Source organism: Pristiophorus japonicus, chromosome 1, assembly GCF_044704955.1.
Source record: "Pristiophorus japonicus isolate sPriJap1 chromosome 1, sPriJap1.hap1, whole genome shotgun sequence".
Lineage (NCBI taxonomy): Eukaryota > Metazoa > Chordata > Chondrichthyes > Pristiophoridae > Pristiophorus > Pristiophorus japonicus.
The window spans coordinates 542,900,593-542,922,588 of NC_091977.1; the positions used below are offsets into that span (position 1 = coordinate 542,900,593).

The 21,996-nt window shown below is 47.8% G+C and overlaps 1 protein-coding gene across 1 annotated transcript in view; it reads right to left on the reverse strand.

Annotated features, from left to right (window-relative positions):
* Positions 1 to 21,996, reverse strand: part of riok3 (RIO kinase 3 (yeast)) — a 49,685-nt gene that overhangs the window by 6,568 nt on the left and 21,121 nt on the right. Inside the window, exons 5-10 of the mRNA XM_070896915.1 lie at positions 17,637 to 17,780; positions 14,235 to 14,362; positions 12,768 to 12,950; positions 5,683 to 5,842; positions 4,517 to 4,597; positions 1,002 to 1,091 (exon numbers count right to left, since the gene is read on the reverse strand). Coding sequence (XP_070753016.1) covers positions 1,002 to 1,091; positions 4,517 to 4,597; positions 5,683 to 5,842; positions 12,768 to 12,950; positions 14,235 to 14,362; positions 17,637 to 17,780 — 786 coding nt within the window. The remainder of the gene's footprint in view (positions 1 to 1,001; positions 1,092 to 4,516; positions 4,598 to 5,682; positions 5,843 to 12,767; positions 12,951 to 14,234; positions 14,363 to 17,636; positions 17,781 to 21,996) is intronic.

The following is a 21,996-nucleotide window of genomic DNA, read 5'->3' on the forward strand; positions in this document are numbered from 1 at the left end:
TGATTGAATAAACCCTGGTTTGGAGTAGCACAATATGATGTTCTACTGTACAATTTAAAAAATAAAAAGTACTGGGGCTCATTTCTAGAGGAATAAAATTCAAAAACAAAGATGTTAACTTAAACTTATACATAGAAACATAGAAAATAGGTGCAGGAGTAGGCCATTCGGGCCCTTCGAGCCTGCACCACCATTCAATGAGTTCATGGCTGAACATGCAACTTCAGTACCCCATTCCTGCTTTCTCTCCATACCCCTTGATCCCTTTAGCCATAAGGGCCACATCTAACTTCCTTTTGAATATATCTAATGAACTGGCCTCAACAACTCTCTGTGGTAGAGAATTCCACAGGTTCACAATTCTCTGAGTGAAGAAGTTTCTCCTCATCTCGGTCCTAACTTTGGTTTTACCACACTTGGGTACAGTGAACACTTCTGGTCTCTATATTGCAAATAGGATATAGAAGCACTGGAACAAGTGGAAAAAATAAGATTTAGTCGAAGGATAACAGAACTGAGAGATGATGACTATCAGGAAAGATTGACCAGGCTTACTGGATAAAGGACTTTAATATTATGAAGGGGTCCGATAGGGTAGAGGTAGAGAAGATGTTTGCACTTGTGGGAGCCTCCAAAACCAGGGCCCATAAATATAAGATAGTCAGTAATAAATCCAACAGGAAATTCAGGAGAAACTTCTTTACCCAGAGAGCGGTGAGAATGTGGAACTCGCTGCCACAGGGAGGGGTTGTGGCAAATAGTATCGATGCATTTAAGGGGAGGCTGGGCTAGCTAATGAGGGAGAAGGGAATAGAGGGTTATGGTGATAGGGTGAAATGAAATATAGTATGGGAGGAGGCTTGTGTGGAGCATAAACACGGACACGGATGTGTTGGGCCAAATGGCCGATTTCTGTGCTATAAATTCTACGTAAAGCTGCAGTAATTCACTGCTGCCAAGGTAAGTTGATCTGCAACAGGAAAAAGCAATGTAATCGATACCCGAGAAACATTTTGGCAGTCCCTGAAGAGAAACTCTAGTCCATGCGGATGAGTCAGTTCCACAGACTGACTGACGTCAATCAACCAGACCTGTGCAGAAACAAAAAACACGTCAAGTGTGTGAAAAATCAATCTGAAGTCCAGTGAATGCTGCAGTCCGTTAAGGAAGCAGTAGCAGGACATTTAGAAAATCATAATACAATCAAAGCAGAGTCAGCATGGTTTTATGAAAGGGAAATCATGTTTGACAAATTTGCTGGAGTTCTTTGAGGATGTAACGAGCAGGGTGGATAAGATGTATTTGAATTTCCAGAAGGCATTCAATAAGGTGCCAGACAAAAGGTTACTGCACAAGATAAAAGTTCACGGGGTTGGGGGTAATATATTAGCATGGATAGAGGATTGGCTAACTAACAGAAAACAGAGAGTCGGGATAAATGGGTCATTGCACGGTTGGCAAACAGTAACTAGTGGGATACCACAGGGATCGGTGCTGGGTCCTCAACTATTTACAATCTATATTAATGCCTTGGATGAAGGGACCGAGTGTAATGTAGCCAAGTTTGCTGATGACACAAAGATGGGTCGGAGAACAAATTGTGAGGGGGACGCAAAGGGATATAGACAGGCTAAGTGAGTGGGCAAAAATCTGGCAGATGGAGTATAATGTGGGAAAATGTGAGGTTATCCACTTTAGCAGGAAAAATAAGAAAGCTCATTATTTAAATGGAGAGAGACTACAAAATGCTGCGGTACAGAGGAATCTGAGGGTACCTGTACATGAAACACAAAAGTTAGTCTGCAGGTACAGCAAGGCAAATGGAATGTTGGCCTTTACTGCAAGGGGGATAGAGTATAAAAGTTGGGAAGTCCTGCTACAACTGTACAGGGTATTGGTGAGGCCACACCTGGAGAACTGCGTACAGTTTTGGTCTCCGTATTTAAGGAAGGATATACTTGCATTGGAGGCTGTTCAGAGAAGGTTCACTCGGTTAATTCCTGAGATGAAGGGATTGACTTATGAAGATAGGTTGAGCAGGTTGAGCCTATACTCATTGCAGTTTAGAAGAATGATTGAAACTTATAAGATTCTGAGGGGACTTGACAGGGTAGATGCAGAGAGGATGTTTCCCCTCGTGGGGGAATCTAGAACTAGGGGTCATAGTTTCAGAATAAGGGGCCGCCCATTTAAAACTGAGATGAGGAGGAATTTCTTCTCTCAGAGGGTTGTAAATCTATGGAATTCTCTGCCGCAGAGAGCTGTGGAGACTGGGTCATTGAATATATTTAAGGCGGAGATAGACAGATTTTTGAGCGATAAGGGAGTAAAGGGTTATGGGGAGCGGGCAGGGAAGTGGAGTTGAGGCCAAGATCAAATCAGCCATGATATTAAATGGCGGAGTAGGCTCGAGGGGCCGAATGGCCTACTCCTGCTCCTATTTTCTGATGTTTTTATGAATGAGTTTGTTCGGCATAGGTCCCTTTAACAGCGATGTTTGGGAAAAGGGAAATTTTTCAGTACGCAGTCAGATCTGTGTGCATCTGAACCACCATTAGGAATAAAGACAAAGCAGAACGAAATCCAAAAAATTCTATAATTCTAGAGGCCAGGGAGCACGTCACAGAAAGGGTAGTGGAAATAAGAACATAAGAAATAGGAGCTGGAGTCGGCCATATGGCCCCTCGAGCCTGCTCCACCATTTAATACGATCATGGCTGATCTTAGACCTCAACTCCACTTTCCCGCCCGATCCCCACATCCCTCGATTCCCTGAGACTCCACAAATCTATCGATCTCAGCCTCGAATATATTCAGAGACTCAGCATCCACAGCCCTCTGGGGCAGAGAATTCCAAAGGTTCACCACCCTCAGTGAAAAAATTCCTCATCTCAGTCCTAAATGGCCGACCCCTTATCCTGAGACTGTGACCCCTGGTTCGAGACTCCCCAGCCCGGGGGAAACATCCTCCCTGCATCTACCCTGTCAATCCCCCTCAGAATCTTGTGTTTCAATAAGGTCACCTCTCATTCTTCTAAACTCCAGAGAGTATAGGCCCATTCTGCACAAACTCTCATCTTAAGATAGTCATCTCATCCCAGGATTTATCTAGTGAACCTCATCAGACTGATTCCCGGGATGGCAGGACTGACGTATGAAGAAAGACTGGATCGACTATGCTTATATTCACTGGAGTTTAGAAGAATGAGAGGGGATCTCATAGGAACATATAAAATTCTGACGGGATTGGACAGGTTAGATGCAGGAAGAATGTTCCCGATGTTGGGGAAGTCCAGAACCAGGGGTCACAGTATAAGGATAAGAGGTAGGCCATTTAGGACCGAGATGAGGAGAAACTTCTTCACTCAAGAGTGGTGAACCTGTGGAATTCACTGTCGCAGAGAGTTGTTGAGGCCAGTTCGTTAGATATATTCAAAAGGGAGTTAGATGTGGCCCTTACGGCTAAAGGGATCAAGGGGTATGGAGAGAAAGCAGGAAAGGGGTACTGAGGTGAATGATCAGCCATGATCTTATTGAATGACGGTGCAGGCTCGAAGGGCCGAATGGCCTACTTTCTATGTTTCTGTCTGGAACTCTCTCCCACAAAGGGTGGCGGTCAATTGAAAATTTCAAAACTAATAAGGTTAGATGTTTTATTCGGCAAAGGTTTGAAGGGTTACGGAACCAAAGTGGGTAGACCGTAGACCAGCCGTGACCTGATTGGCGGAACAGGTTCGAGGCTGTGAATGGCCTCTTCAATGAGAGGTGATCTTATTGAAATATGTAAGATAATGAGGGGACTCGACAAGGTGGATGCAGAGAGGATGTTTCCACTCCAAGGGGAAACTAAAACTCGGGGACATAGTCTCAGAATAAGGGGCCGCCCATTAAAACTGAGATGAGGAGAAATCTTTTTTTCTGAGGGTTGTAAATCTGTGGAATTCTCTGCCCCAGACAGCCGTGAATATATTTCATCATCACAGGCAGTCCCTCGGAATCGAGGAAGACTTGCTTCTACTCTAAAAGCGAGTTCTTTTGTGACTGAACAATCCAATACGGGAATTATAGTCTCGGTCACAGGTGGGACAGACAGTGGTTGAGGGAAAGGGTGGGTGGGACTGGTTTGCCGCACGCTCCTTCCGCTGTGAAGATACAGATGTTTGAGCGATAAGGGAGTAAAGGGTTATGGGGAGCGGGCGGGGAAGTGGAGCTGAGTCCATGATCAGATCAGCCGTGATCTTATTAAATGGCGGAGCAGGCTCGAGGGGCCAAATGGCCGATTCCTGCTCCTATTTCTTATGTTCTCCTGTTCCTAGGTTGCTAATAGGATGCAAATAACACTGTTACAAGGAAGTGGATTAATTTAGTTCAGAGTTTAAAATAAAAGCATTCCGAGAGGACTGAGTTCTCTAATTACGAGTTACTGTCTGACGACCAGTTTTCTCTTTCTACTCCACCCCCAGTAAAAATCATCACTGAACTTTCTTAACCCTGACACACCTGAAAGTATTCTTACCTTCCCCATATGCCACAGCATGTTGTACGCACTGAGATCAGCGTGGACAAGCTTGCATTCGGTGTACAGCTGTTGCATCATCTGTAAGACAAGATAGACCATCAACCAATAGCAATCAGCCCCTGTTTAGCAAATATTCACCAAGAGAAGGCCAAGAGGCGACCCGATAGTATTTAAATGGTGATGGCTTGGGAAGTGTCGATGTACAGAGGGACCTGGGTGTCCTTGTACACCAGTCATTGAAAACAAATATGTAGGTACAGCAAGCAGTGAGGGAGGCAAATGGTTTGTTGGCCTTCATTGCACGAGGATTTAGGAGCAAGGATGTCTTACTGCAGTTATACAGGGCCTTGGTGAGACCACACCTGGAGTATTGTGTGCAGTTTTGGTCTTCTTACCTAAGAAAGGATATACTTGCCATAGAGGGAGTGCAGCGAAGGTTCACCAGACTGATTCCTGGGATGGCAGGACTGTCATATAAGGAGAGATTGGGTCGACTAGGCCTGTATTCACTAGAGTTTAGAAGAATGAGAGGGGTTCTCATTGAAACGTATAAAATTCTGACTGGGTTGGACAGACTGGATGCGGGGAGGATGTTTCCCCCGGGCTGGGAAGTGTAGAACAAGGGGTCACAGTCTCAGGATACGGGGTAGGAAATTTAGGACCGAGATGAGGAGAAATGTTTTCACTCAGAGGGTGGTGACCCTGTGGAATTCTCTACCACAGAAGGCTGTGGAGGCCAAGTTACTGAATATATTTAAGAGGGAGATAGATAGATTTCTCGACACAAAAAGCATCAAGGGGTATGGGGAGAAAGTGGGAATATGGTGTTGATAGAGGATCAGCCATGATCATATTGAATGGCGGTGCAGGCTCGAAGGGCCGAATGGCCAACGACTGCTCCTATTTTCTATGTTTTTATGGAGGCCTTTAAGATTATGAAGGGTCGGATAGGCGTAGAGAAGTTGTTTGACCAAAACACAGGCCGTAAATATCAGAAACAGGCGTGCAAATCATCCCCCTGGAACCTTCAAGACTTGATGTATTTTCAATTCTTTTGAATTACACAACACTGGAGTCAGTAACCGCACTATTGGAAACAGCGGAGCATTTTCATACCGTTGCCACGTTGAGCTTGGGCAGAGAGAAAAAAAAAGATAGCTTACATGCAAAACCTGGTAGTAGGCCCGTTTCATATCGTCGGTACTGAGTTTAACATCCTTTAACTTAGGAGCTGGCACGTGATCTTGGCCTATGAAGGACATCACCAGAATATGCTTCTTCAGGATAACCACCTCCGGACACGGAATCCCCACTTTCTGCATTCTGCAGAATAAAAAGAGGACATCAGACTGTGCAATGGCCACAACAACTGGCATTTATATAGCACCTTCAACGTAGTAAAACGTCCCGCGGTGCTTCACAGGAGTGGTTACACGGAGTCACATAAGGAGATATTACAACAGATGACCAAAAGCTTGGTCACAGAGGTCGGTTTTAAGATGAGTCTTGAAGGAAGAAACATAGAATATAGGTGCAGGAGTAAGCCATTCGGCCCTTCGAGCCTACACCGCCATTCAATGAGTTCATGGCTGAACATGCAACTTCAGTACCCCATTCCTGCTTTCTCGCCATACCCCTTGATCCCCCTAGTAGTAAGGACCTCATCTAACTCCTTTTTGAATATATTTAGTGAATTGGCCTCAACAACTTTCTGTGGTAGAGAATTCCACAGGTTCACCACTCTCTGGGTGAAGAAGTTTCTCCTCATCTCGGTCCTAAATGGCTTAACCCTTATCCTTAGACTGTGACCCCTGGTTCTGGACTTCCCCAACATCGGGAACATTCTTCCTGCATCTAACCTGTCCAGTCCCGTCAGAATTTTAAACGTTTCTATGAGATCCCCTCTCATTTTTCTGAACTCCAGTGAATACAAGCCCAGTTGATCCAATCTTTCTTGAGAGAGAGAGAGAGAGAGAGAGGTGGAGAGGTTTAGGGAGGGAGTTCGAGAGCTTGGGGCCCAGGCAGCTGAAGGCACGGCCACCGATGCAGAAGAGATTAACATCGGGGATGCTCAGGACAAGACGGTTCCATCAACCAATAGCACTAAGCCCCTGTTTGGAACATATTGACCAAGGGCAGGCCAAGAGGTGACTTGATAGAGGTCTTTAAGACTATGAAGGATAGAACGTAGAGAAGCTGTTTCCATCTGGAGTACTGGGCACAGTTTGGGTCTCCTTATCGAAGGAAGTACTTGCCTTGGAGGCGGTTCAACAGAGATTCACGAGATTGATTCCTGGGATGAGGTCTGTCTTACGATGAGAGTTTGTGCAGAATGGGCCTGTACTCGCTGGAGTTTAGAATAATGAGAGGTGATCTCATTGAAGCACACAAGATTCTGAGGGGGATTGACAGGGTAGATGCTGAGAGGATGTTTCCCCCGGGCTGGAGAGTCTAGAACCAGGGGTCACAGTCTCAGGATAAGGTGGGTCCATTTAGGACTGAGATGAGGAGGAATTTCTTCACTCAGAGGGTGGTGAATCTTTGGAATTCTCTGCCCCAGAGGGCTGTGGATGCTCAGTCATTGAGTATATTCAAGGCTAAGATCGATAGATTTTGGACTCTAGGGGAATTAAGGGATATGGGGATCGGGCGGGAAAGTGGAGCTGAGGTCGATGATCAGCTGTGATCTTATTAAATGGCGGAGCAGGCTCGAGGGGCCGAATGGCCGACTCCTGCTCCTAATTCTTAGGTTACGTAACAAACATAAGAAATAGGAGCAGGAGTAGGCCATACGGCCCCTCGAGCCTGCTCCGCCATTTAATACGATCATGGCTGATCTGATCATGGACTCAGCTCCACTTCCCTGCCCGCTCCCCATAACCCCTTATCGTTCAAGAAACTGTCTATTTCTGTCTTAAATTTATTCAATGACCCAGCTTCCAAAGCTCTCTGAGGCAGCAAATTCCACAGATTTACAACCCTCAGAGAAGAAATTCCTCCTCATCTCTGTTTCAAATGGGCAGCCCCTTATTCTAACATTATGCCCCCTAGTTCTAGTCTCCCCCATCAGTGGAAACATCCTCTCTGCATCCACCTTGTCAAGCCCCCTCATAATCTTACACATTTCAATAAGCAGGGTGGCGGTGTGAGCTGTGAGGAGGATGCTAGGAGGCTGCAGGGTGACTTGGACAGGTTAGGTGATAATGTAGATAAATGTGAGGTTATCCATTTTGGTGGTAAAAACAAGGAGGCAGATTATCTGAATGGTGACAGATTATTAAAAGGGGAGGTGCAACAAGACCTGGGTCTCATGGCACATCAGTCATTGAAGGTTGGTATACAGGTACAGCAGGCGGTGAAGGCGGCAAATGGTATGTTGACCTTCATAGTGAGAGGATTTGAGTATAGGAGCAGGGAGGTCTTACTACAGTTGTACGGGGTCTTGGTGAGGCCACACCTTGAATATTGTGGACAGTTTTGGTCTCCTAATCTGAGGAAGGACCTTCTTGCTATTGAGGGAGTGCAGCAAAGGTTCACCAGACTGATTCCCGGGATGGCAGGACTGACATATGAAGAAAGACTGGATCAACTGGGCCTGTATTCAATGGAATTTAGATGAATGAGAGGGGATCTCATAGAAACATAAAATTCTGACGGGGTTAGACAGGTTAGATGCAGGAAGAATGTTCCCAATGTTGGGGAAGTCCAGAACCAGGGGTCACAGTCTAAGGATAAGGGGTAAGCCATTTAGGACCGAGATGAGGAGAAACTTCTTCACCCAGAGAGTGGTGAACCTGTGGAATTCTCTACCGCAGAAAGTTGTTGAAGCCAGTTTGTTAGATATATTCAAAAGGGAGGAAGATGTGGCCCTTACAGCTAAAGGGATCAAGGGGTGTGGAGAGAAAGCAGGAAAGGGGTACTGAAATGCATGATCATATTGAAATATAGAAACATAGAAAATAGGTGCAGGAGCCTGCACCACCATTCAATAAGATCATGGCTGATCATTCCCTCAGTACCCCTTTCCTGCTTTCTCTCCATAACCCTTGATCCCTTTAGCCGTAAGGGCCACATCTAACTCCCTCTTGAACATATCCAATGAACTGGCATCAACAACTCTCTGCGCTCGTGAATTCCACAGGTTAACAATTCAACCTGTGAATGAGCCACGCCCCCCCCCAAAAAAAAGAGGGAATATTGGTTGTAGGGCTGGAGGAGGTCAGAGATTGGGACCTTATAGGAAGGGCCTGAACACAGAAACAAAAGCCATTTTAGTCGTTACTCATCAAGAGTATTTTGATTTGCACACGGATGCACCATGAAGCTGGGAGTATTATTCAAAAGCATACGAGGATAGTTACTCTCTTTTGGCAAGAGTTCTAGATGTGTAAATAACAACCTTGGTCAACAAAAGGGCTGAGAGATCGTATAAAACTAAAGAAAGGACTTCCACAACTGCAAAGAACATCAGAGAGACTGGGAGAGATATAAAGAACGACAAAGAGATACATAGGGTAGTAAGTGTTGCAAAAAGGAATCCCCCCCAAAATTCCACCACCTCCAGTGTGATCCCACCACCAATCACATCTTCCCCTCCCAGCATTCCGTAGGGGCCGCTCCCTCTGTGACCCCCTGGTCCACTCCTCAATCACCTCCAGCACCCCCTCCCCTCCCCACGGCACCTTCCCGTGCACCTGCCCTTTCACTCCCTCTCTTCCCACTATCCAGGGTCCCAAATACTCCTTCCAGGTGGAACAGTGATTTACTTGTACTTCTTTCAGTTTAGTATACTGTATTCGCTGCTCACGATGTGGTCTCGTCTACACTGGGGAGATCGAATGTAGATTGGGTGAGCGCTTTGCGGAACACCTCCGTTCAGTCCGTAAGTGTGACCCTGAGCTTCCGTTCGCCTGTCGCTTTAATTCCCCGCTCCACTCCCCCTCTGACCTCTCCGCCCTCGGCCTCCTACACTGTTCCAACGAAGCTCAACGCAAGCTCAAGGAACAGCACCTCATCTTTTGTTTAGGCACTTTACAGCCTTCTGGACTCAACATCGAGTTCAACAATTTCAGAGTGTAACCTCTGCCCCTATTTTTTTTTTTAATTTTCTGTTTTATTTTCTCTTTCCCACGGCCCCTGTTGATGATTCTGCCTTCTCCATTTACACCCCATCAACACTCATCTTTTGTTTCATAATTTGTCCCATGATGAAGTGGGGCTCTCGAGCTCTGCTATAATTAAAGGATTAAGAATGGGTCGCAGGCCTAAAAGAGCTAAATAGGCTTTTGTAGCGGTCTGCTTTCCAAGTTGCTTAACGGGCAGAAGAGATAACGCTACGTCAGAATGATTAACAGTTGAAAGCTGTGTAACTTGAGGACAATTACAAATAGCCAAACTGTTTAACCGCAGGAGGCCCAGTGAGGCAGTTAAACAGAGCAAAGGGTCAGAAGTGACACGTTGGAGAAACTTCATCTGGTATGAGACGTAGGCCAATGATTGTATGACGCGAAAGGGAATTAGTCAAGCAGCAATTGTGCACGCGAGCTTTGGGCTAATTAAAGGGCATGGGGGGGACCGTGCACAAGGCTGACTTGCATCATTAGATGTATAAAAGATTGCTTGGAACTTTGCAGAAGCCTGGCTACAGACAGAGAGTAGGCGGTTGACCCACTACTTGAATCTTCGAACCCAAACCTGGTGTTGTGTTTATTTTAAATACTACACTACACATTACCATCTCCTTTTGCCTTGCACCATCATCCTTGTTGTCTCTTAATCTCCTCTGCCTTCCACCCTATCACAGACCTTCCCTTTTGTTCTTTGATCTCTCCCTTTCCCGACACTTGCTTAAAAACTTTTCCCAGATCTGACGAGGGGTCACCGACCCGAAACGTTAACTGTTCCTCTCTCCACAGCTGCTGCCTGACCCGCTGAGTATTTCCAGCATTTTCTGTTTTTATCACAAAAAGTTTGCGAGGGATAGAGGACGGCACAAAGTTTTTACAAGTATATTAAGAGAAAGAGGGTGGCTACGGATAATGTGGCTCCTTAAAGACAAACGCAGGCGCAAGGGAGCACAACCACCTCCAAATTCCCCTCCGTCACACACACCATCCCGACTTGGAAATATATCGGCCGTTCCTTCATCGTCGCTGGGTCACAATCCTGGAACTCCCTCCCTAACAGCACTGTGGGAGCACCTTCACCACACGGACTGCAGCGGTTCAAGAAGGCGGCTCACCACCACCTTCTCGAGGGGCAATTAGGGATGGGCAATAAATGCCGGCCTTGCCAGCGACGCCCACATCCCAGGACCAAATTGTTTAAAAGCCGATAAATGGCTAAATAAATGCTTTGTGTCGATCTTCGCAGTGGAGGAAGAGGATAAAGTACCAGAGACAAGAGGAAAATTAAAAATAAATCACAGGGGAGGAGCTTTGACAGGTACAAAAAAATAATTAAAAACACTAAAGAAATGAGAGGGTTGTAAATCTGTGGAATTCTCTGCCCCAGGGAGCTGTGGAAGCTGGGTCATTGAATATATTTAAGATGGAGATAGACAGATTTTTGAGCGATAAGCGAGTGAAGGGTTATGGGGAGCGGGCGGGGAAGTGGACCCGAGTCCATGATCAGATCAGCCATGATCGTATTCAATGGAGGAGCAGGCTCGAGGGGCCGTATGGCCTACACCTGCTCCTATTTCTTATGTTCTTATGTTAGCCGTCATCTCAAGGGGGCTGGAATACAAAGGTTATGCTAGAGCTGTGTAAAGCTCTGGTTAGACCGAAGCTGGAGGACTGAGTTTCGTTCGGGCCAACACATACCCCCTTGCACCCCTCACATCAGCCAGGACTACCCCAGCCAGTCACCAAAAGATCTCTGTGGGAGCAACAGTTGTTGCATCTCACACACTGCAGCAATGAAGCCTACGCTGCCAACATGATTTACTGCAGGATAAGTTGCAAAGGACAGAATTAAAAATACAGTCATAGGCAGTCCCTCGAAATGAGGATGACTTGCTTCCACACCAAAAAAAGGGATGAGTTCACAGGTGTTTCAATGAAGGACCTGATATTCCAGATCCCGAACTCCATGTTGAAGGATGGAAGATGCCTGTGGGTGGATTTTTTTAACGTGGGGTGACCGTTGCACACCAGCCACCACACGGGCTTGACAGAGCGAGGTCTTGGTCCAGTGGCAAGGGGTAACCAGGACGACTGGAGACCAGCTCTGGTGCACGGACCTAGTGCGCTCACATATCGCAGTGTGGGCTGGGCCCGTGCTGCCCCTAGGCCCCTGGCCCCGAACTCACGCCTCTCCTGCTGTACCTGCCCACCTTCCAATCACCGACCTGGACCTTGACGACGTCACTCTTTGCTGCCGTTGCCCTCCTGCACCAGCTTGCGCTGCTCTCTGGAGCAGTATGCCTCCTTGCCGCTTCCCGGGACCCCCACACGTCGCTCCCCGGGCCCCCCCCCCCCCCCAACGCTGCTACCCGGGGCCCCCGCCCCCCACGCCGCTCCCCGGGGCTCCCCTCCCCCACGCCGCTCCCCGGGGCCCCCCTCCCCCACGCCGCTCCCCGGGGCTCCCCTCCCCCACGCCGCTCCCCGGGGCCCCCCTCCCCCATGCCGCTCCCCGGGGCCCCCCTCCCCCATGCCGCTCCCCGGGGCTCCCCTCCCCCATGCCGCTCCCCGGGGCTCCCCTCCCCCACACCGCTCCCCGGGGCCCCCCTCCCCCATGCCGCTCCCCGGGGCCCTCCTCCCCCACTCCCCGGGGCCCCCTCCCCCATGCCGCTCCCCGGGGCTCCCCTCCCCCATGCCGCTCCCCGGGGCTCCTCTCCCCCATGCCGCTCCCCGGGGCTCCTCCCCCCCACGCCGCTCCCCGGGGCTCCTCCCCCACGCCGCTCCCCGGGGCCCCCCTCCCCCACTCCCCGGGGCCCCCCCACCCCCACACCGCTCCCCGGGGCCCCCCCTCCCCCACACCGCTCCCCAGGGGCCCTCCACCCCCAGGCCCCCCTCCCTGGGGCCCCCCTCCCCCACGCTGTCCATGGCTGCTGCACCAATGCTCCTTTTATGGCCCCGAGCTGCCGCCGGTGTTCTCACGCAGGTCGGGGCCTCCACGCTGCTCATTAATGCGCATTAAGCAAGTGTGGAACTGCAGTGGTGCAGAATGAAAGTATGCAACATTCTCTGCGTTTGCGCTGACCAGACTTCGGATCCATCTTTCGATTAGAAACAGGAGACTATACCTGGTCAGGTTGTGCATTTCCTTCTCGACCCACATGTGGATGATTTTTCGAGGATACAACTTGCTAAAGCGGTCTTTGAATCTGTAATCGTCCTTGATGTACTTATCGCGGTTTTTGAACTCATTAAGTGTCGTCTTAAAAACCTTGATGGCGCACTCTGTGGGAACCATTTTTTCATTTATGCTGCAGAAGCAGAAAGAGGAATAAACTACAACGAACTTGTGCAAATATTGATTTCAGCTTTACTAAAAAGAGAAAAAACTTGGGAGATAAAGGTTAAAAGTCATGCTGCAACAGCCAGCAGGAAATGCCGTTATCATAAGAACATAAGAAATAGGAGCAGGAGTCGGCCATTTGGCCCCTCGAGCCTGCTCCGCCATTTAATACGATCATGGCTGAGCTGGTGTTGGGCTCAGCTCCACTTCCCTGCCCGCTCCCCATAACCCTTCACTCCCTTATCGTTCATTATGCTCGTGGTAGAATGGCCCAAAATTTGCAATGGGTAGTAGAGGTCAGTGTTTGCTGTCATTACCACTTTAATAGAATCATAGATCCCCAGCACTGAAGCACTGACCACACTCGACCAGCTCCGCTGGGCAGGGCCACATTGTCCACATGCCTGACACGAGACTCCCAAAGCAAGCGCTCTACTCGGAACTCCTACACGGTAAACGAGCCAAAGGTGGGCAGAGGAAACGTTACAGGGACACCCTCAAAGCCTCTCTGATAAAGTGCAACATCCCCACCGACACCTGGGAGTCCCTGGGCCAAAGACTGCCCTAAGTGGAGGAAGTGCATCCGGGAGGGCGCTGAGCACCTCGAGTCTCGTCGCCGAGAGCATGCAGAAACCAAGCGCAGGCAGCGGAAGGAGCGTGCGGCAAACCAGTCCCACCCACCCCTTTCCTTCAACCACTGTCTGTCCCACCTGTGACAGAGACTGTAATTCCCGTATTGGACTGTTCAGTCGCCTGAGAACTCACTTTAAGAGTGGAAGCAAGTCTTCCTCGATTCCGAGGGACTGCCTCTGATGATGACGATGGAGAATCATAGAAATTTACAGCAGGGAAGGAGGCCATTTCGGCCCATCGTGTCCGCGCCGGCCGACCAAGAGCTACCCAGCCTAATCCCACTTTCCAGCTCTCGGTCCGTAGCCCTGTAGGTTACGGCACTTCAAGTGCACATCCAAGTACTTTTTAAAATGTGGCGAGGGTTTCTACCGCGATCACCCTTTAAATGCAAGTCTTTCTTTCAACGGCCCCCTGTGGCAGCGAGTTCCACATTCTCACCACTCTCTGGGTAAAGAAGTTTCTCCTGAATTCCCGATGGGATTTATTAGTGACTGTCTTATTTTGATGGCCCCTGGTTTTAGACTCCGCTCCGCTCCCCACCCCCCACCAAGTGGAAACCTTGTCGTTTCTGCTTCAATCTCTCCCAATCGGTGGGATTTATTTTTGGACGAGCACATACCTTCCTCCATTAGCGTGGAGGACCACAGACTCTTTCCCAGTACTGATGCAGCCATTGATGCTTTCCAATATCCCAGCGTTCACCATTTTGTAGAGCAGCAAGCGGGTTTTAGCGTCGACAGCTTGGTCCTGAGATGACAATTAAAAATAAAACAATGGGAATTTAGGAATAAGAACATAAGAAATAGGAGCAGGAGTAGGCCATTTGGCCCCTCGAGCCTGCTCTGCCATTTAATACGATCATGGCTGATCCGATCATGGACTCGGGTCCACTTCCCTGCCCGCTCCCCATAACTCCTTATTCCTTTATCGGTTATGAACTGGCATGTTAGCAATTCAAGTCTGTAATGTGAGTACCTGTGAGTATACTCACAGGTTTGTAGAGCTGTTGCATTGTGAGTGGCTTAGCCAGTCATGTGATGTTCACAAGACTCAATAAAACCCCAGTCAGTTGGGTCTCGGTCATCCACGATGAGATATGCAGTAGTGAGCCTAGTGGCTGAACTGGTACTGTGTGGTGTGATTGTTAAACCCTTGTTAATAAGCCAACTAGTTCTTAATAGTAATCTGTTGCTATGAATTCTTAAGCAAAGAACCCACGAAGCAAGTACATTACAAAGTCATTCAAAAAAACAACACAATTATATTTGTTATCGGTTGACTCGGACCGTGTGGATTGAAACTACGTTAATGTCTTATGAGAGGGCAGTTCCGATTAAAAGTTATCTTTTTAAACACCTTAAAGCAGACTAGCAATACCAGTGAAATACAGTCACGCCTTAATTCAGCATTAAACTTTCCTCTAGTGAAAAGTATTATGATGCTGGAGTCACGCCAGACTGTACGAAACATTTGATGTCGACTCGACAACTGGGATAACAAGAGGATTGCGATTACCTCCGATTGGCTTAATATTGCACAGCATTAAAAAACATAAATAAAGCTACTCCCTTATAAACCATCAGCTGCTGATCGTAAGTCAATTTAAACAGCTAGTATTTTCAACATTGGACCTATGGGCTGGAGCCCTTCAACAATTCCAACATATTCATACTGGTCCTTGGAGGGAGGTTTACCAGATACCTGGACTTCAAGGGTTAAGTTACGAGGGGGGAATTACACAAATTAGGGTTGCAATCCCTAGAATTTAGAATGTTAAAGGGGTGATTTGATCAAAGTTTTCAGGATATTAAAAGGGAACAGAGAGGTAGATAGAGAGAAACACTATTTCTGCTGGTTGGGGAGTCTAGAACTAGGGGGCAGTCTAATAATCAGAGCCAGACCTTTCAGGAGTGAAATTAGGAAACACTTCTACACACACAGGGTGGGAGAGGTTTGGAACTCTCTCCCGCAAACGGCAATTGACACGAGATCGATTGTTCATTTGAAATTGGAGATTGATATATTTTTGTTAACCAAAAGTATTAAGGGATATGGAGCAAAGGCGGGTATATGGAGTTAGGTCACAGATCAGCCGTGATCTCACTGACTGACGGAACAAGCTCAGGGGCTAAATGGCCTCCTCCTGTTCCTATGTTCCCAAGATCACGTCCAACAATTGCAGTCCAATCATCCTCACTAAAAACACAACAGTAAGACAAAAGAGAAACTCACATCAAGATGAATAAAACAATTGATCAAAATAAAAAAGGTGTAATGTTCATCCAGACAAGATCACGCCTGGTTTTAAGTGGAACTGTAACTCAAAGTTAGTGCTAAAATCAATGAAAGTATAATCTGAGAAAATAATTGATGCGTCTCAGCTGATTAAATGTCTTTTCTAACTTCTGTGGGTTAGGAAATATTCCCAATGCTTCCCGCGATTTTTTTTGGGCCGCGTGGCCCCTTTAAGGAGCTGCATGACCCATTCAAAAGTCTACGTCCATTTCAAAGCCAGTTCACCAGCTGTACAGGACTCCTGGAGTGCTCCGCGACCTTGCAGCTCGAAGGGAACATCGTTCCCCAATGCTGATTTATTGAGACTTTAAAATATTTAGTGCAATTACAAGACGACAACGGACATTTCAGCACAATGTGTAATCTCAACTCACCACAAAAGCTTTATTAATTATAGCTTAAGTACTTTGAAAGTTTAGTTGTCAAACAGATCTTGCAGCTGTACACCAATCCAGTTTCTGAGGGGTCCTGTACAGACAGCTGTGAGCCCCCAATGCCAGAGAGATGTGGTCAGTAATGCCATTATTTCAGAATGCAGATTTTCAACCATTCCCTAATCTTGGCCTTTATTGCAAAGGGGATGGAGTATAAAAGCAGGGAAGTCTTGCTACAGTTATACAGGGTATTGGTGAGGTCACACCTGGAATACTGCGTGCAGTTTTGGTTTCTATATTTACGAAAGGATATACTTGCTTTGGAGGCAGTTCAGAGAAGGTTCACTCGGTTGATTCCGGGGACGAGGGGATTGACTTATGAGGAAAGGTTGAGGAGGTTGGGCCTCTACTCATTGGAATTCAGAAGAATGAGAGGTGATCTTATCGAAACGTATAAGATTATGAGGGGGCTTGACAAGGTGGATGCAGAGAGGATGTTTCCACTGATAGGGGAGACTAGAACTAGAGAGTATAATCTTAGAATAAGGGGCCGCCCATTTAAAACTGAGATGAGGAGGAATTTATTTTCCCAGAGGGTTGTAAATCTGTGGAATTCGCTGCCTCAGAGAGCTGTGGAAGCTGGGACATTGAATAAATTTAAGACAGAGATAGACAGTTTCTTAACCGATAAGGAAATAAGGGGTTATGGGGAGCGGGCAGGGAAGTGGACCTGAGTCCATGATCGGATCAGCCATGATCGTATTAAATGGCGGAGCAGGCTCAAGAGGCCTGTATGGCCTACTCCTGCTCCTATTTCTTATGTTCTTATTAAGGCCTTGGAGACGGTGCAGAGAATTACTAGAATGGTTCCAGGGATGAGGGACTTCAGTGACGTGGAGAGACTGGAGAAGCTGGGGTTGTTCTCCTTGGAGCAGAGAAGGTTATGGGGAGATTTAATAGAGGTGTTCACAATCATGCAAGGTTTTGATGAGAGTAAATAAGGGGAAACAGTTTCCAGTGGCAGGAGGGTCGGTAACTAGAGGGACACAGATTTATGGGAATTGGCAAACGAGCCAGAGGGGAGCGGAGGAGATTTTTTTTTTTATAAAGTGAGTTGTTGTGATCTGGATCGCGCTGCATTAAAGGGGGCAGATTCAATAGTAACTTTCAAAAGGAAATTGGATACAGGAAGGTGAAAGATGGTCAGGGTTGTGGGGAAGGAGTGAGGGGAGTGGGACTAATTGGACCACTCTTTCAGAGAGCTGGCACAGGCACGATGGGCCGAATGGCCTCTTGTGCTGGTTCTATGATCAATACCAGTTGTATTTAATAACGCTTAAAGTGGGACATACAGAAGTAGAATGCTCTTTCTTCTCGTGAACTTTGGCACTGCGACGCTGTTCAGAGTACGAATGCTGCTTCAACGCATTAAAAACCCGATTAGATAGTTTCAGATCCATTCCGATTCCATCGCCAACTTGGAACTCTGGAGCAAACTGAAAAGGAAAAACATTTTTTGGATCATTAAAGGTCGGCAATAAGCTTACATAGCACTATCTAGATCACGCTGCCCCTCCGACAGTGCGGCGCTCCCTCAGTACTGCCCCTCCGACAGTGCGGTGTTCCCTCAGTACTGCCCCTCCGACAGTGCGGCGCTCCCTCAGTACTGCCCCTCCGACAGTGCGGCGCTCCCTCAGTACTGCCCCTCCGACAGTGCGGTGCTCCCTCAGTACTGCCCCTCCGACAGTGCGGCGCGCTCCCTCAGTACTGCCCCTCCGACAGTGCGGCGCTCCCTCAGTACTGCCCCTCCGACAGTGCGGCGCTCCCTCAGTACTGCCCCTCCGACAGTGCGGCGCTCCCTCAGTACTGTCCCTCCGACAGTGCGGCGCTCCCTCAGTACTGCCCCTCCGACAGTGCGGCGCTCCCTCAGTACTGCCCCTCCGACAGTGCAGCGCTCCCTCAGTACTGCCCCTCCGACAGTGCGGCGGTCCCTTGAGAAATAAAAACTCTACAAGAAAAGTGATCCATCCGTGGCTAACTAAAGAAGTTAAAAATAGTATTAGATTAAAAAGAGAGGCTTATAACGTTGCCAAGAACAGTAGTAAGCCTGAGGATTACAAGAGCTTTAGAAACTAGCAAAGGATGACCAAAAAATGACATAAAAGGGAGAAAACAGAATGCGTGTAAATTAGCAAGAAATATAACGTCAGATTACATACAATGTACAACACAGGAACAGGCCATTGGGCCCAACGGGTCCGTGCCGGTGTTTATGCTCCACACCAGCCCCCTCCCACCCCTCTTCTTCTTACCTCTAACATATCTTTCTATTCCTTTCTCCCTCGTGTTTATGTAGCTTCCTCTTAAATACATCGATACTATTCGCCTCAACTCAACAAAAGCAAGTGTTGGTCCCTTAGAGGCAGAGACAGAAGAAATTATATTGGGGAACAAGGAAATGACAGAGGCTTTAAAAAAATATTTTGTATCTGTCTTCACAGAAGACGACACATAAAGCAGACTAAAAATAGTCGGGAACCCAGGGGCTAATGGGAGCGATAAAGTAATTAATGTCAACAGAGAACAAGTATTTGAGAAACTAATGGGGCTTAAAGCCGACAAATCCCCTGGACCTGCTGGCCTGCAGCCGAGGGATCTTAAAGACTTGGCTGCAGAGATAGTGGATGCAAATGGTTGTGATCTTCCAAAGTTTCCTAGATTCTAGAACGGTCCCAGCAGATTGGAAGGTAGTAAATGCAGCCCCAGTTGGCCTGACATTGTCATTGGGAAAATACTGGAATCCATTATTAAGGAAGTGGTAACTTCGAAAATCATAATATGCTTGGGCAGAGTCAGCATGGTTTTATAAAAGGGAAATTGTGTTGAGGATGTAATGAGCAGGGTAGATGAATGGGAACCAGTGGATGCAGTATATTTGGATTTCCGGATTTCCAAAAGGCATTCGATAAGGTGCTACATAAACAGTTGTTAAGCAAGATAAGGGCTTCTGGGGTTGGGGGTAAGGTATTAGCATGGATAAAAGATTGGTTAACAGACAGAAAACAGAGTGGGGATGGATGGGTCATTTTTGGATTGGCAGACTGTGGATTGTGGGTTGCTGCAGGGAGCAGTGCTGGGGCCTCAGCTATTTACAATCTGATTTGATGGCTTGGATGAGAGGACCGAGTTTACTCACGATGCAAAGCTCGGTGGAAAGGTGGGATGCGAGGAGGATACGGGAAGCCTGCAGGGGGATTATAGACTGGTTAAGTGCGTGGGCAATAGGGTGGCAGATGGGGTGTAGTGTTGTTCACTTTGGTTGGAAGAACAGAAATGCAGAAGATTTTTCAAATGGTGAGAAACTGCTCAATGTTGGTGTTGAGAGAGATCTGGGTGTCCTCGAATAGGAAACACGGAAAGTTGGCCTGCAGGTACGGCAAGGAATTGGGAAGGCAAATGGCAAGCTGGCCTTTATTGCAGGGAGTATGGAAGTCTTGCTGCAATTGTACGGGGTTTTGGGGAGACCACAGCTGGAGTACTGTGCAGAGTGTTGGTCTCCTTATCTGAGGAAGGATATACTTGCTTTGGAGGCAGTGCAGCGAAGGTTCACCAGATTGATTCCTGGGAGGAGGGGGTTGTCCTATGAGGAGAGATCGAGTAGATTGGGTCTATACCCTCTGGAGTTGGGAAGAATGAGAGGCGATCTCATTGAAACATACAAGATTCTGAGGGGGTTTTACAGGGTAGATGCCGAGAGGTTGTTCCCTCTGGCTGGAGAGTCTAGAACTAGGGGCACAGTCTCAGGATAAGATGTCAGCCATTTAAGACAGAAATGAGGAGGAATTTCTTCGCTCAGGTCATAGAATCATAGAAATTTACAGCACGGAAGGAGACCATTTCGGCCCATCGTGTCCGTGCCGGCTGACCAAGCCTAATCCCACTTTCCAGCTCTTGGTCTGTAGCCCTGTAGGTTACGGCACTTCAAGTGCACATCCAAGTACTTTTTAAATGTGGTGAGGGTTTCTGCCTCTACCACCCTTTCAGGCAGTGAGTTCCAGACCCCCACCACCCTCTGGGTGAAGAAATTTCCCCTCATATCTCCTCTAAACCTTCCCCCAATTACTATAAATCTATGCCCCCTGGTTGTTGGCCCCTCTGCCAAGGGAAACAGGTCCTTCCTATCCACTCTATCCAGGCCCCTCATAATTTTATACACCTCAATCAGGTCTCCCCTCAGCCTCCTCTGTTCCAAAGAAATCTCCAATCTTTCCTCATAGCCACAATTCTCCAGTCCAGGCAACATCCTCGTAAATCTCCTCTGCACCCTTTCCAGTGCAATCATATCTTTCCTGGAATGAGGTGACCAGAACAGCACGCAGTACTCCAGCTGTGGCCTAACCAGTGTTTTATACAGTTCTTGTATTCCATGCCTCGACTTATAAAGGCAAGTATTCCGTGTGCCTTCTTAACCACCTTATCTACCTGGCCTGCTACATTCAGGGATCTGTGGACTTGCACTCCAATGTCCATTTGTTCCTCTACACTTCTCAGTGTCCTACCATTTAATGTGTATTCCCTTGTTAGACCTTTCCAAATGCATAACCTCACACTTCTCCGGATTGAATTCCATTTGCCACTGTTCTACCCACCTGACCAGTTCATCGATATCTTCCTGCAGTCCCCAGCTTTCTTCTTCATTATCAACCACACGGCCAATTTTAGTGTAATCTGCAAACTTCTTAATCATATTTAAGTCCAAGTCATTGATATATACCACAAAAAGCAAGAGATCCAGCACTGAGCCCTGCGGAACCCCACGGGATACAGCCTTCCAGTCACAAAAACAGATAGTTGTGAATCTTTGGTATTCTCTGCCCCAAAGTGCTGTGAATGCTGAGTCGTTGAGTATATTCAAGGCTGAATATGCTTTCAGCGCAATATCGATAAGAAATAGGAGCAGGAGTAGGCCATACGGCCCCTCGAGCCTGCTCCGCCATTTAATAAGATCATGGCTGATCCATCTCAACTTCACCTTCCCGCCCACTCCCCATATCCCGCAAGTCCCTTAATGTCCAAGAATCTATCGATCTCTGTCTTAAATATACTCAACGACTGAGCCTCCACAGCCCTCTGGGTTGGGAATTCCAAAGATTCACCACCCTCTGAGTGAAGAAATTCCTCCTCATCTCAGTCCGAAATGGCCAGCCCTTATTCTGAGAATAGGTCTTATTTCCTTTTCAGTTTCGTCAATGGAAACACCCCAGCTTTTTAAAAAAAAACAGCTGGGAGTTCTCTCACTGACAGATTAAAGATAAGCAAATGGTTAGCTGCAAGTTCCACGTTATTTTCATAGCACACGCTATACAAATATCTATGTTTTTCAACAAAGTATGTGCCATATACTGAATATAAATTTCTTCTGTATTTGCACTTTGGAAGAGTAGAAATAGGTAGTTAAATAAATATAAAAACTAACACCCCCACCCCATCTCACCCAAAAAGAATCGGGGGGGCGTTGCCGAGGGAGCGCCGCGCTGCCGGGGGGGGGCGGTGCCGAGGGAGCGCCGCGCTGCCGGGGGGGGCGGTGCCGAGGGAGCGCCGCGCTGCCGGGGGGGGCGTTGCCGAGGGAGCGCCGCGCTGCCGGGGGGGCGGTGCCGAGGGAGCGCCGCGCTGCCGGGGGGGCGGTGCCGAGGGAGCGCCGCGCTGCCGGGG